We start from the raw sequence: 14133 nt of genomic DNA, 5'->3' as shown, positions 1-14133 counted from the left end.
TCATGATTTCTCTAGGAAACCCAAGTTAATTAATAAAATGTAACTATGGGAGTGTGTGTATATTTTAAATTGGAAAAAGAAAACCATACATACCCTCAAACTCTCATAATTAAATCAATTTAAAATTTTCTTTATTGGTGGAAACGTGCATAACTCAAGTGAGATATAAATATATTAATGTTAAATCTTCATACCTCCGATATAATGATCAATTTGGATTTTAGAAAATTCAGTTGTAGATCTTTAGACCTAAACAAAATAGTTGATTATAGTGCTTGAGAGACAAATACTAAGGTCTCGTTTGATAACCATTTCGTTTTTTGTTTTTGGTTTTTAAAAATTAACCCTATTTTCTCCTTTATTTCTTATAATGATTTGCATATTTCTTGAGTACAATGGTTGAATTCTTAGTCATATTTAAAAAAAAAAAATTTAGAAACTATTTTTTTTTTTTTTTAGTTTTCAAAATTTAGGTTGGTTTTTTAAACCATTGGTAAAAATTAGATACAAAAGAAGAAATTTGGAGGTGGTAATAGTGGCTAATATAGATTCAATTTTCAGAAATAGAAAACAAAAAACCAAATGGTTACCAAACAATACCTAAATTATTTTGTTTTATGTATAATAACTATAACTAAAATAAACTACTTTTAACATTTGTTTTTTTTAATAATTTATAATTATTTAAATAATTTTTCAAATGTCTAATTTTAGTCTTTCTACTTTTAATAAATCTTAAATTTAGTCCTTCAAAATTATTAACTAATAATAATAATATAAAAAATTATTTCAATGACAAAACTGCTGAAAATATGTTTAAATATAGAAAAATGTCACTCTTTATAACTTTATCAATGTTTATGGTTGTCTATCACGGTTAAATAGTGACATTTTGCTAAATCTGTAAATAAGTTGACTCATTTTACCATATTTGAAAACAACCCTAATAATGATTTTCATATCAGGAAATACAATGTGTAAATATGTTTTCAAAATTTATAGTAAAAATGTTAATAAATAATATTTTTTTATAAAAAAAATCAATAATAATCAATAACAAAGATGTAAGATTTATTAAAAATGTAGAGTCTAAAATTAAATAATTAAGAACATTGGAACTAAAATTGAATAATTAAAAATATAGGAATTGCGGACCAAAATGTTATTTTAAATTTAACCTAATGGGGGAAAAAACACACACACGAAGGGGAAAAACAACCGCTTGCAAAAATAGAGAGAATCCAGCAGCAGATTAAACTTGGGGAAGTAAGAATTTTGGTAGAAAAGTAATCAATCTTCTTCATTGAATTCGTGACTACAACCCTTTGATTTTTAGAAGAAATTCGTAATCGGAGTCAACGATCAGAGTATGTGGGGTAGGGTTGAAGTTGAATTGTACCCTCGCAAGATTTTCCGATTTTTGTCTTCCCTTTTCCTCTCTGGAATTCGATCTATGCCGCAAATTTTCCAGCAAAATTTCTATCTCCCAATTGCATTTCCGTATCCGAAGAGGCACAAACGGCGGAGTTGGGAATTTGATATAGTGAGAAGACTCGGTTAGCGGATTTGGGAGTCGGATCTTTTCAACATTTTCAGTTTGAACCCTAATTTTGTAGTTGAAGCTGGAAGGTATATTGTGTATGAATTTTATGAGATTTTTTTTCTTCTTGTGCTTTCTTTGTTTAATCTATGTTGCTTTTCTGCCTTGATTAAAAGTATTTTTCTTCTGTTTCTTCTGGTTGTTGACTTTTTTTTTTGGTGGGTATTATTGGGGTTGAACGTCAGAATGATAAACCTTTTTATCTTTGCTGAAATAGGCTCTATTCGTTGTAATCTTGTTGTGATGTGTGTTTCTGTTTGTTGAAGTCTACTGATGATACAGATGTTTGCCAACGACAGTGGCTTTATCTTAATTGTTTGAATCTGTCCAAGAGAAATAGAAAAGAAGAAAAAAAAAAGAAACAATTTCTCACTTGTCTCTAAGTTATTGGCTGCTGGATTCTAGGTAATGAACGGGTCTGTTTCAACCAGTTGTGCTACCTCTTCAAGTTGCAGCTTCATTGGATTGTCGGGTAGGAACTCAAGGGTATTTTCATAGTAGGAGGGGTTTGAGTTAGATCCGGAGTGTGAAATTATAGTTTACTGGTGCTCAACTCCATATGCTTTATTTTTAGTTCTTTGCGTTGGAAGATGTCGTGGGTGAAGGGTAAATCTCCTGGTTGGGCAGCTTTTAACCTTAAGCAGCAGAATAATGGCCTTCAAGATGAGGTTGACCGGGATCCCTTCCCACCAGTGTCAACCACCCTTTCCTCTCTGCCACCTTGTGAAAACTCGCACCATGTTAATGGTCGTTCAGGGAGATCTTTCTCATTTGCTCCCCATCCTTCTGCCAATTCTCTGACTTCACCAGAAAAATTTGATGCAAAAAAGACAACTCTAGAAAATATTGGTGCAAAGAAGACAATACTTGATGTTTCTAACCTTCAAAATGGCAAGAAGGTGGTTGAAGAAACCGCTGATGTTTTATCCTTTTGGAAGCTTAAAGAGCTTCATTCCTGGGCCGATATTAGCTTGATTATGGATGTAATGGAAGCTGTAAATAATAACTTCGATGAGGCATCTACTTTATTAAAAACAATGGTCGCTAGTGACAATTTTGAGATCAATAATGAGATGAGCACCTTAGGACTGCCTTACTCTAACGATCTATCGTGGGTGACGGGTAATTATCCTGGCTGGGAAGAGTTTAACCTTAAGCAACATAATAGAGGCCTTCAAGATGAAACTGACCTGGAACCACTCCCACCAATGTTAACCGGCCATTCCTCTCTGCCACCCTGTGAAAGCTTGCATAGAGTTTATGGGTGTTCAGGGAAATCTTTCTCATCTGTACCCCGTGCTTCTGCCGATTCTCTAACTTCTCCAGAAAATTATGGTGCAAAGAAGACAATACCTGATGATTCTAGCATTCAAAGTGGCAAGAAGGTGGTTGAAGAAAGTGCTGATGGGTTAGCCTTTTGGAAGCTTAAAGAGCTTCATTCTTGGGCTGATTTTAGCTTGATTGTGGATATAATGGAAGCTGTTAATAATAACTTCAATGAGGCATCTACTTTATTAAAAACAATGGTTTCGAGTGACAATTTTGATATCAATGATGAGATGAGCACTTTAGTATTGGATTCCGCTAATGATTTATTGTGCAATGGGAAGAATGATGTAAGTACATCATTAGAAAGAACAGCTAATATTCCTATCCCTAGCTCCACACTAAAGGATGTGCAAGGCGTGCATCAAAATAATAATGCATGTGAAGAAAATTATACCAAATTGTTTGAAAATAATTATTTTGAAAGAAATTTCTTTCATAATGCCGGATATCCAAAAATAGGTCTTGGTTTGTCAAAGTCTGTTCCTATTGAGCCCGAGTGGGAAGAAGATGATATTTACCTGAGCCATCGGAAAGATGCTATAGCAATGATGAGGTAAATAAGCCTTCTATCTACTTTATAATTGAGTTGTTTTTCTACTTCAATTTAATTTGTTTCCCTTATTAAATATCTTTGTTAAAACTTCTATATATATATATTAATGATCTTTAGGTTGTACAACTGTGTTGAGTTTTAAAAAAACTTTTTTTTTCTTTCTGCTTTTGTCCTTGTGATGCTCACTAGATTTGTGGGGTTCTTTGTATTTGTTATATATTTTTACCTCGTGTGAGAAGAATGCTTTAAAGAATAAATATATGAGGATCTCTTCTGTAGGCTGTACCTATGTGTCCTTGAGTTATGAGGAGACAACAAACTATGTGTATAATAAGCTAATTTATTTTGATAGCTCAAACTTTGGAGATTAATGGAAAGGTGACATGTTAAGAAGGAGATATTGAATCCTAGTCCTCCTTTAGTCCGTTGTTAAAAATTTTATTCAAATTGATCATGTGATCATGCTCAAAAAAATGCTAAAAGATAATTGTTGGACAATTATTCTTGACCTAGATGCACTAGTATTGTGGTTTTGGTTCTATTTTTGGATGTTGTGTAAAATATTATGGTTCTTGGGAGATGGTTCAAGTTATCAATGTTATGGGAGTTGATGTCTTGCTGAAAATGTAAACAGTTGTTATATGTTGTTTTCTTTAATCAATAGGTCTGCATCTCAACATTCAAGGGCAGCCACTAATGCCTATCTTAGGAAAGATCATGCTTCTGCCAAGTATCATTCATCAAGAGCTCAAGAACAATGGCTAGCTGCAAAAATGTTAAATGATAAGGCAGCTAATGAAATTTTACAAACAAGGAATAGTAAAAATGGGCTCTGGAAGTTGGATTTACATGGGCTTCACGCCGCAGAGGCTGTTCAAGCCTTGCAAGAACACTTACTGAAAATTGAAACTCGGAATGCCTCCAATCGGTCGTTGTCACCAAAGAAATCTGAGAGGAAAGGATTCCAATGTGCTTCATCCCTCGAGTATCTTAGTTGTATGGACTCAAAGGTGGACAAAGAATCACCATCATCTAGACATAGGCCCACATCACTGGAAGTCATAACAGGTAAATTTTTATCCGTTGCTGTTTAACATTCAAGTTTTAACATTTGTGTTCTCTTAAAGTTAGGTTGTCCGTGTATTTTTGTGTTTTTCTTAAAGCTATTTTGTTATAACAGTCTCAATATTCTAATTTTCAAACGGAAAGCTTTTTTGTAACCCTTCTTGGGAAGAGAGATACTTTTCTAGTCTTTCTCAGCCCCACCCTCCAAAAACAAGGCCCTCCTACCACAAAAAAAATCTCCTAGTAACTCCTCCTTTCTAACCTCCTTATTAACAAAAATCTGAAGTGAAAGTACTTCATTACTCAACTCGCTCAAAGAACCTTTTGTGTATACCTAGAAAGAAGAGGACTTAGGTCTACCCTGCAGACAGAACCCAAGCTAAGTTTCCCAGTTGCTCATTTTACACCCGAACTAATCTGCAAAATGGGCTTTGCCTATTGGAACAGTTTCTTCCACCAATCAGATGCTGATAGGAACACTAGAACCCTGGTGCATCTTACCCATGCGAGGACTTGGAGGAAGTTACCTAGGTAGTAATAAGCAGTTTGTTAGTTGGGGAGTGGCCAGGAGAGTACATGTGTCGTGATTATGGGTCCCATTTTGTAATCATGGACAAAATAGAAATCTGTTTAACTGAGGCTGGGAGGGTATATATATTAGATTAGATATGACATTAGGTTGATTTCGCTGAAGGGAAGCTTTAAATGTTACTGACATCCTAAGAAGCATGGACACTTTAGTTTGCTTAGCGTGTCCGTATCAGACACTTGGACACTCCGATACTTGTTGGGCATGTATCAACATATATTAGTACAACAAATGTGTTAGACATGTGTAGAACACTAATACTTATTGAGTAGACTAAAACGATACATATATAATAATAATAATAAATTGAAGGTGAAACACATCAAAGTAAGCATCAACCCATTTATTATAAATTTTCTCTTAGTATAAAAATGATATATTTTTTAAAAAAGGTATATCTTAATGAACATGTCCTTGTTGCGACCATGTTTTAGATTTAAAAAAAAAATGACGTGTTGCCATGTCTGTGTTGTGTTGTATTTGTTTCTCGTATCCGTATATGCACTTCTTAGCTGGCAACAACATATTTTTCATGCAAATAATGGACTCTCGTGCATGTACTTTTGATATTAAAATATGGCGAGTGTGACTCATGATGTTTTGGTCATTCCTGAAGGTATAGGTAAACATAGTAGGGGGGAAGCTACTCTACCAAAGGCTGTGACAAGTTTTCTTAGTGAAAATGGGTGAGACTTGAACAAATTTTTGTGATGGTGTCATTGAAGCCATTTTTTCCCCGTCATTTTGATTTTAACAAAAAAGGAGGGTAAAGATGTTTATAGATTCTACCACTTAATAATTTGCAGGTACCGTTTCGAACAGTTAAGGCCTGGGACGATCAGCATTAGACCAAAGTTTCGAAGGTAAATGGCTAAAGCACAAGCAAGCACCCATTATTATTTGTTAGTATTGGCTTCAGGAGAATATAATGTAAGTTATTTAGTTAGAACTTAGATTAGAGTAGTTGAAGATTGCCCAAGTGAAATTGAAACGTGTAAAATGACTGAAAACATTATCTAGGAATTTGTCTATTCGATGAAATCTTGAACCTTAGAAGGCTGTACAGGAGGGGGAAGGATTAAGCATGATGGATTGATTGATTGTTTACAAACATTGCTGTATTGTTATGATGTTCTCTTTCTTTGAAAAGATAGAATTGAGAAAGAGGTTATAACTTTAGAATTTTGACTCACGAATTTGTTAAAGTTCTATCAACTTTTTTTTTAGAGAGAAATCATTTCGGGAGACCCCGAGCACCCATAGGTTATTATGAAATAGATTTCTGATTGGAAACTAAATAAGAAAGATTAAAATTTGTAAATGAATGTCTAGTTTTGCATCAATACAACTTGGTAGATAGAATTAAATCCATGAAACTATAAAAAATAAGAAAAGGAATCTTGAAATAGATGCATATTGTGTTTGCCCTATTATGACCAGAAGAAAGCACGCAATATGATCAACCAAAGTGTTTTCTACCAAAAATGTTATTAGTGTAGGCTAATGATCAATCAAAAGCATCTGAAATGATATTTCAAATTTGAGAAGCAAAGGCATGGAGATTTGTAAAGGACTCATAATGGCTCTTAGACATAAAAGGCATATGCTGGACGGTATAAATCCTTCTTAGATAGATCTGCAATATTTATCAAATCATCCGTAAGAGATTTCATAGAAAAAGATGAAGGGTCAATAGTCCAACTCCAAGTAACACGAAAACTCTAGTCCAACTCCAAGTAACACGAAATCTTACTAAGAGTTGGGATAAGAAAAAGTCTCAACATCATTAAGATTCCGACAAAGATGTAAATCCCAAGCCTTCGATTATGCAATCCAAATGTCAACCATCTTAATATCGAGGAAACGAGAAAGACGAAACAATATGGGAAAAATTACTGAGAGGACAATCAAATTTAACTATAAATTTTTTATTTTTTCAAATTGCACCTTAAACTTAGATAAGAATTGCAACCTTAACTTTAAGTGTTAAAAGTGTTACAATTTTCATCTGTTAATATCAATTGTTAAAAAGTTTTATCTTATATATTCAAGGGAAAAAAAAAGGTGAGATATGAAATCGATAAAATTTGAGCAAAACACAACATATTTTTTTTCTTGAAATTTAAGAATTTTGGTAAAGTAATTAAAGGTTAATTTGTGCACCGGTCAAACTTGTGTTAAACTTTATTTAATTGAAATTAATAAGTTTATGAAGATTTTTGTTTTTGTTTTTGTTTTTGTTTTTTAATTAAAATTAGCATGTGAATTGGTAGAAATTAAATAGAAGGTAAAGATTGCAATATTATTTAAGTTTAGAGTTGGATTAGGATCTTGGGAATGATTTACCTTAACTTCAAGGAATCAAGGGCCATATTAACAGCTATAGTACTATTTGAGTCTGCTCAATTCTCTAATCTTATTTTCAATGTCTTATATATTAACATATTTTTAGTTTACTTAAATTTCTAAATGGATATAATAAAATATAGAATTGTTGATTTACTAATGACTTCATCTCTTTTGTTTCTTAAAAAAAAAAAAAAAAAAAAAAAAACCGGTTTTCTTTAAAGAATTTTAAAAAGTTCGAACTAAAAATGAAACTTTTCCAAGTTTTAGAATGTAATTGAAAATTTTCTCTACCTTTGGGTATTTTACATAATTCAATGTTAAATTTAAAAGTGCAACACTTATAAATAATGAAATTGGTTCTTCAGTAAACTAAAGGGATAAAAAAAAAGAAGAAAAACCATTGATTAGTATATGGGCAGTACATTACAAGAATAAATTACTTAACAACAAACCACATACTGGTTTTATTTAGATAGTTTAATCTTTTTTTTTTTTTAATTAAATATATTAAAATTTGGGACAAAATACGTATTTAATTCCATAGGTTTCAAAAAGGACTATTTAGTTCTCGAGGTTTAGAAAATAGTTCTAAATAGTTAGTAGACTCATCTTAGACTACACTTATTTTTGTGCATTCTATTTAATTGTCCAATTATACTTTGCCATGTGACAAACTCTTTTTACTTCTTTTTAAAAATATATATATTTATTATTATTATTATTATTTTATGTGATTATGTGGTATATAAAGATGAGTGCAAAATATTACTCTAAAATATAACTGGTTTGAATTCTACCTAGGATAAAAATCAATATCTAGAAAAAGAAAACCTTCCCTAGTTTAGGGAATAGAAAAGAATAGAAATTTAATTAATCAAAGACATTAATTTAATTAATTCAACAATTTATGTGGGAATTGATATGTTTCTTTTATTACATAGATATTATCCGTAGATTATTATAAGATAGGTATTACAATCTGAAAGATGGATGATTCAAGAGCCATTATATTCCAGCAAAATCTTTGAGTGTGGCATCAATTTTCTCATAATTTTTTTCCCTAAAGAGCCTATATTCTTGGGTTGAAAATGGGAGATAAAGCCTTGATTTGCCTTCTCCAACAACCTCAGTTGGAGCATATATTTCCCTATCACCATCTTCATATGTCAAAAAGAAAGCCACAGAAAATCTCTTCTTCACATTAATTTTTTTCCTCAAAACAACTCTATGCTCAGCTGATCTCACCTTCCCATTGCTCCAAGCCTCCATAAAATCCCCAATGTTCACCAAAAGATTCCCGTCCTTGCTCGGCTTTACATCGAACCACTCGCCTCCTTTCGATCTCATTTGTAGCCCCCCAACGTCGTCTTGGAACAGGATCGTCACGTAGCTAAGGTCGGTGTGCTTCTTGAATCCTACGACTTCTTCTTCGTCGTTCAAGTCTTGAAGAGTATAGCTGTTTATCCTTAGATAGCCATGGCAATTACCGAACTCAGATTCATAGAATTTGTTTTCAAGATCTTCTCCCAATGTTTTTAGTAATAGTTGTACTACTCTTTTTGACACTTCTTCCATTTTGCTTCCATATTCATCTAGAAGATTCCTACAAATAAATTCAAACAACAAACATTAGTCTCTAGATATATATATTTATTTCGTACAACAACTGGAGTAGATGAGATTCAAATCTCCAACCCTAGTACATGCCACGACTTACCGTTGAGCTAAAATAATATATACATATATTTTTTAGTACAACAAATGGGGTAGAGGGGATTCAAACCTCTAACATAGTACGTGCTACTTATTATTGAGATATATATACACATACATACATATATATATATGTGTGTGAACATATATTTTCTTTAGTACAATAAATGAAGTAGAGGGGTACATGCTACTCACCATTGAGCTAATACTCACTTTGACAAGAAAATAAAAGATTAATATAATTGTTACTTAACATATCTTTAATTTTTACAAAGTTGGCATGTCATGTAATATTTAAGAAATTAAAATCGTCACAACCAAATTTCAGGACTATTTTTTTCAATCTTTGAACACCATCAAAGAAAGAATATAGTATCAATAACATCCTAAAAAAAACTGTCATAATTATTTTTTTCATGATTTTGTAGTGTAGACAAACGAATAAATTATTGACATTGTTAAACTGTAACTCTCAAATCTACAATGTCAACTTAAAATTTTTTTTCTTTAGAAAAAGTTCGAAAATTAATAAGACATGCTACCCTAAAAAATGGAAAAATAATTCAATTAGTCGCACTACTCTCTAAAAAAAAAGAAGAGAAGACATATAACTCGAGATCTTTAGAAATTGAAAAAAAAATATTATTTCAAATCTTTATTTAGTAGTTATTACTCTTCAGGAGACATACATATTTCAAATCTATATCCCATCGTTTTCTTCAAAATTGACCGTCATTGTAGCGGTCTCATTGAAAATTTTTTCTTCAAACACGTGGTAGGTTCGAAACTCGAGAAAAGAGAAAGGAAAGAAAAGTAGACCTGAATTCAGTAGCTTGGCGACCAAATATGGAGTCAGTAAAACCATGAGCAGCAGCAGAAGCAGAGAAGTTGGGCCCTAAAACCTTGAAGCTCTCCATGGATGGTGACACCACAAATCTAGGGGTGTAAGAAGAAACTCCCACTTTCATTTTCCGCTTCGTCTCGTCGGGAAAAGAAAATAGTCGTCGGTCGGCATCGGAGATGAGTTTTCCGTAAAACTCCTTTGGAATGCCATGGTTTCGGATGAAGAAGAATCCCCATTCCTTGCAAGCTTTGCTTAGGGAAGATATATCTGAATTGCTGAAGCTATGAGAATAAATGTCCATTACTGGAATTTCTTCTATCCATTCTTTTGATGACATTTTCTTTGTAAACAAATAATGTGACTGCTTTTGGAATTTGATCACTTGTGTTGTTCCTTTATATATTTGTTATGAAATCAACAAATAAAGAAAGCGAGAGACGTGTAAACAGTAAAAATCAACATAAATATTTACATAATTCACTAATAATGTATGTTACGTCCACAGAAAAAGGAAAAAAGTAGTATATTATTAGAGATGAATATCAAATAATATAAATTGTAAAGACACGAATAAGGTTAGAGAGTATATATTGCACTTCCCTATACTCTAGGTCCAAAATCGTAAATAACATATAACACAAATACCATTTAGCGAGACCCCTATACTTGGTCATTCGGAGTGTTAGATAATGGATTCAAGACATTCCAACAATTTTTTTGCCCCAACCTCTTTACTATGTAATTTCAATTGTCATTAAAATATGTTTTTAATGGGTAATTTGTGTGATTCGCAAACATGATCTCAACGAGATTTTTGAGTTAAGAGGTGACCGACAAACTTAGCGATTTACACCCCGTGTGATGTGTTTTACATAGACCAACTAAAAAAATGAACTAAAGGGGTACGACAGGTTAGAATTTGGAGAATGTGAGTTGGTTCGAAAAATATGTCAGCTTAGTTGAAGTTATGAGTACTTAATTTCTATCTATTCGATGATATCGACTTTAAGAGTTTTTGAATTTTTTATTTGGATTGAATGGAAAGAGATGAGTGAATATAATGAAGGGAAATTGCATGGTATAACAAAGTTCAATGTTTAGTTTATTGTTACTATTATCATTCTTATGGATAATTTTGGACCAAAATACATAATTGACATCATGAAACAGAAATAATGGATAGTACAACTAAAAAAATAACAAGAGTAGGGCTGAAAATAGCGCAATAACAAGAGTAGGGCTAAAACAACCCTAGGATCAATTAATCAAAAGTATTATTATGTAAAGGGTTGTTTTAAAATATAAAAAAAATGAACAACAATATTTATAAATATAATAAAATATCATAATCTATCCGCGATGGACCGGGACGATAGATATATATACTGTCTATCACATATAGATTATGATATTTTGCTATTATTTGTAAATAATTTCAGCAATTTTATTATTTAAAATAATTCCCTATAAATTAATGAATAGATATATATAGTGTCTATCACAGATAGATTATGATATTTTGCTATTATTTGTAAATAATTTCAGCAATTTTATCATTTAAAATAATTTCCTATAAATTAATGAATATTTCAAATTTAATTTCAAGCCATTAATATAAGTTAATTAATTCTAAGTAAGAAATAAAATAATTTGTTATAATTAATACAAATTATTTTTTAGGTATTAAAACTAATTAATTAAATGATCAATAATTTTAATAATACTTGATTGCATTATTTGAGTATATTTTATTAATGAAAATGAATTAAGTATATATTCTAATTTGTCAATTAATTATTAATTATTGTTAATTTATTTAGTTCATTATTTAAATTTGTGTACATAATTACCAATTAATTTGCACATGGGCTTATTTGAGATTAATTAGTAGTCAATATTCAATAGAATACTAACGGAAAATGTTACCAAAAAAAAAAAAAAAAAAAAAACTACAAAGTTTTCACTTTTCAAATTAGCACACTTTTTAAAAATTCGTTAAACTAGTTTTTCTTAGTCTATCTCGAACAAAATCGACCACTTAGATTTAGTTAGAAAAATTAACTTTTTCCAACTTATCAATTATTTTGGGTCTTTTCGGTCAAATTCGACAGTACTAACACTGAGATTCCACCAATTTTCCAAATATTATATAATCTTTCCAAATCTTATATTTTTTTAATTTTTTTTTTCAAATTCGATTATTTTACCAAATCTTATATCAAATTTTTACCTTAATTTTTGTTTCCATAATTATTTAAATTCCTCAAATTCCAAATGAATTTATCATTGAATTTTCAGATGAATATTGTTCGCATGAGGTTTTTACCAAATCTTATATCAATTTTTTACATAATTTTTTTGAGAAACTTGTTTCGTGGAATTTGAACTTTGTATTTGTATTAATTTTAGTATAGCAAGTACAATCTTTAATGTATAATTCTTTGCTGCATTCAAAATAAATTTTAATATTTAAACTGGTTGATCTTCTTGATCGACCTTTGGGGTTGTTGAATTAGATGATCGACCTTTGGACTTGTTGATATTATTAGATGATTGACCTTTGGCTTGTTGATCTGTGATCGATTTTTGGGCTTGTTAATCTTATTGAATTATCGGTTTTTGAGCTTATTAATCTTATTAGATTATCGGTTGATCTTTTTAATGATCGACCTTTGGGATTTTTCTTGGACTTGTTGATCTTCTTGGATGATCGGACTTTGGGCTTAATGATTTTCTTGGATGATCAGTGTTCGCACAAGGCTTTTGGAGAAATGTATTTTGCGAAATTGTGTTGATGTGGATATGGTTCGATCTCTAGTACTTGATTCTCTTATTTTCTCTCAATTGAATGCATACGCATGATTTATTTTATGGAAATGAAGTGTGTAGATGTTCTTGAAGTTGGAGTCTTTTGTATCTCCAAAGGATTTCAACGAGTCTTCTTTCTAATTGTAGAGAATTCCCTTTGGGCTCTCTAGAGTGAAGAATTGTTTACCCCATAAATGCATCAAAAGTATTATTATGTAAAGGGTTGTTTTAAAATATAAAAAAAAATGAACAACAATATTTATAAATATAATAAAGTATCATAATCTATCCGATGGACCGGGACGATAGATATATATAGTGTCTATCACAGATAGATTATGATATTTTGCTATTATTTGTAAATAATTTCAGCAATTTTGTCATTTAAAATAATTTCCTATAAATTAATGAATATTTCAAATTTAATTTCAAGCCATTAATATAAGTTAATTAATTCTAAGTAAGAAATAAAATAATTTGTTATAATTAATACAAATTATTTTTTAGGTATTAAAATAATTAATTAAATGTTATATATTATTAAATGATCAATAATTTTAATAATACTTGATTGCATTATTTGAGTATATTTTATTAATGAAAATGAATTAAGTATATATTATAATTTGTCAATTAATTATTAATTATTGTTAATTTATTTAGTTAATTATTTAAAATTGTGTACATAATTACCAATTAATTTGCACGTGGGCTTATTTGAGATTAATTAGTAGTCAATATTCAATAGAATACTAACGGAAAATGTTATCAAAAAAAAAAAAAAAAAAAAAATTATCAAGTTTTCACTTTTCAAATTAGCACGCTTTTTAAAAATTCGTTAAACTAGTTTTTCTTAGTCTATCGGACAAAATCGACCACTTAGATTTAGTTATAAAAATTAACTTATTCGACGGTACTAACACTGAGATTCCACCAATTTTCCAAATATTATATAATCTTTCCAAATCTTTTATTTTTTTTTTTCAAATTCGATTATTTTACCAAATCTTATATCAAATTTTTACCTTAATTTTTGTTTCCATAATTATATAAATTCCTCAAATTCCAAATGAATTTATCATTGAATTTTTAGATGAATATTGTTCGCCTGAGGTTTTTACCAAATCTTATATCAATTTTTTACATAATTTTTTCGAGAAACTTGTTTCGTGGAATTTGAACTTTGTATTAATTTTCGTATAGCAAGTACAATCTTTAATGTATAATTCTTTGATGCATTCATTTAATGTATAATTTTTTGATGCATTCTGCATTCAAAATAA

General features: G+C 30.4%; 2 protein-coding genes across 2 annotated transcripts; one reads left to right on the top strand and one right to left on the bottom strand.

The window, feature by feature from the left end:
• The first annotated feature begins 1192 nt into the window (after nucleotides 1–1192).
• LOC120086100 lies at nucleotides 1193–6315 on the top strand. The gene is made up of 5 exons (XM_039042545.1): nucleotides 1193–1629; nucleotides 2006–3482; nucleotides 4147–4550; nucleotides 5753–5822; nucleotides 5943–6315. Exons 2-5 carry the CDS (start codon nucleotides 2191–2193, stop codon nucleotides 6001–6003), a joined length of 1827 nt encoding a protein of 608 aa, XP_038898473.1. The 5' UTR covers nucleotides 1193–1629; nucleotides 2006–2190; the 3' UTR covers nucleotides 6004–6315.
• Nucleotides 6316–8355: 2040 nt separating this feature from the next.
• LOC120086717 (gibberellin 20-oxidase-like protein) lies at nucleotides 8356–10425 on the bottom strand. The gene is made up of 2 exons (XM_039043491.1): nucleotides 10018–10425; nucleotides 8356–9088 (listed from the first exon to the last, which is right to left on the bottom strand). Exons 1-2 carry the CDS (start codon nucleotides 10377–10379, stop codon nucleotides 8491–8493), a joined length of 960 nt encoding a protein of 319 aa, XP_038899419.1. The 5' UTR covers nucleotides 10380–10425; the 3' UTR covers nucleotides 8356–8490.
• Nucleotides 10426–14133: the final 3708 nt, after the last annotated feature.

The sequence above is a fragment of the Benincasa hispida genome, chromosome 9 (assembly GCF_009727055.1).
Source record: "Benincasa hispida cultivar B227 chromosome 9, ASM972705v1, whole genome shotgun sequence".
NCBI lineage: Eukaryota > Viridiplantae > Streptophyta > Magnoliopsida > Cucurbitales > Cucurbitaceae > Benincasa > Benincasa hispida.
The sequence above is the reverse complement of the archived record's forward strand: the minus strand, read 5'-3'. Positions and strand labels throughout refer to the sequence as shown.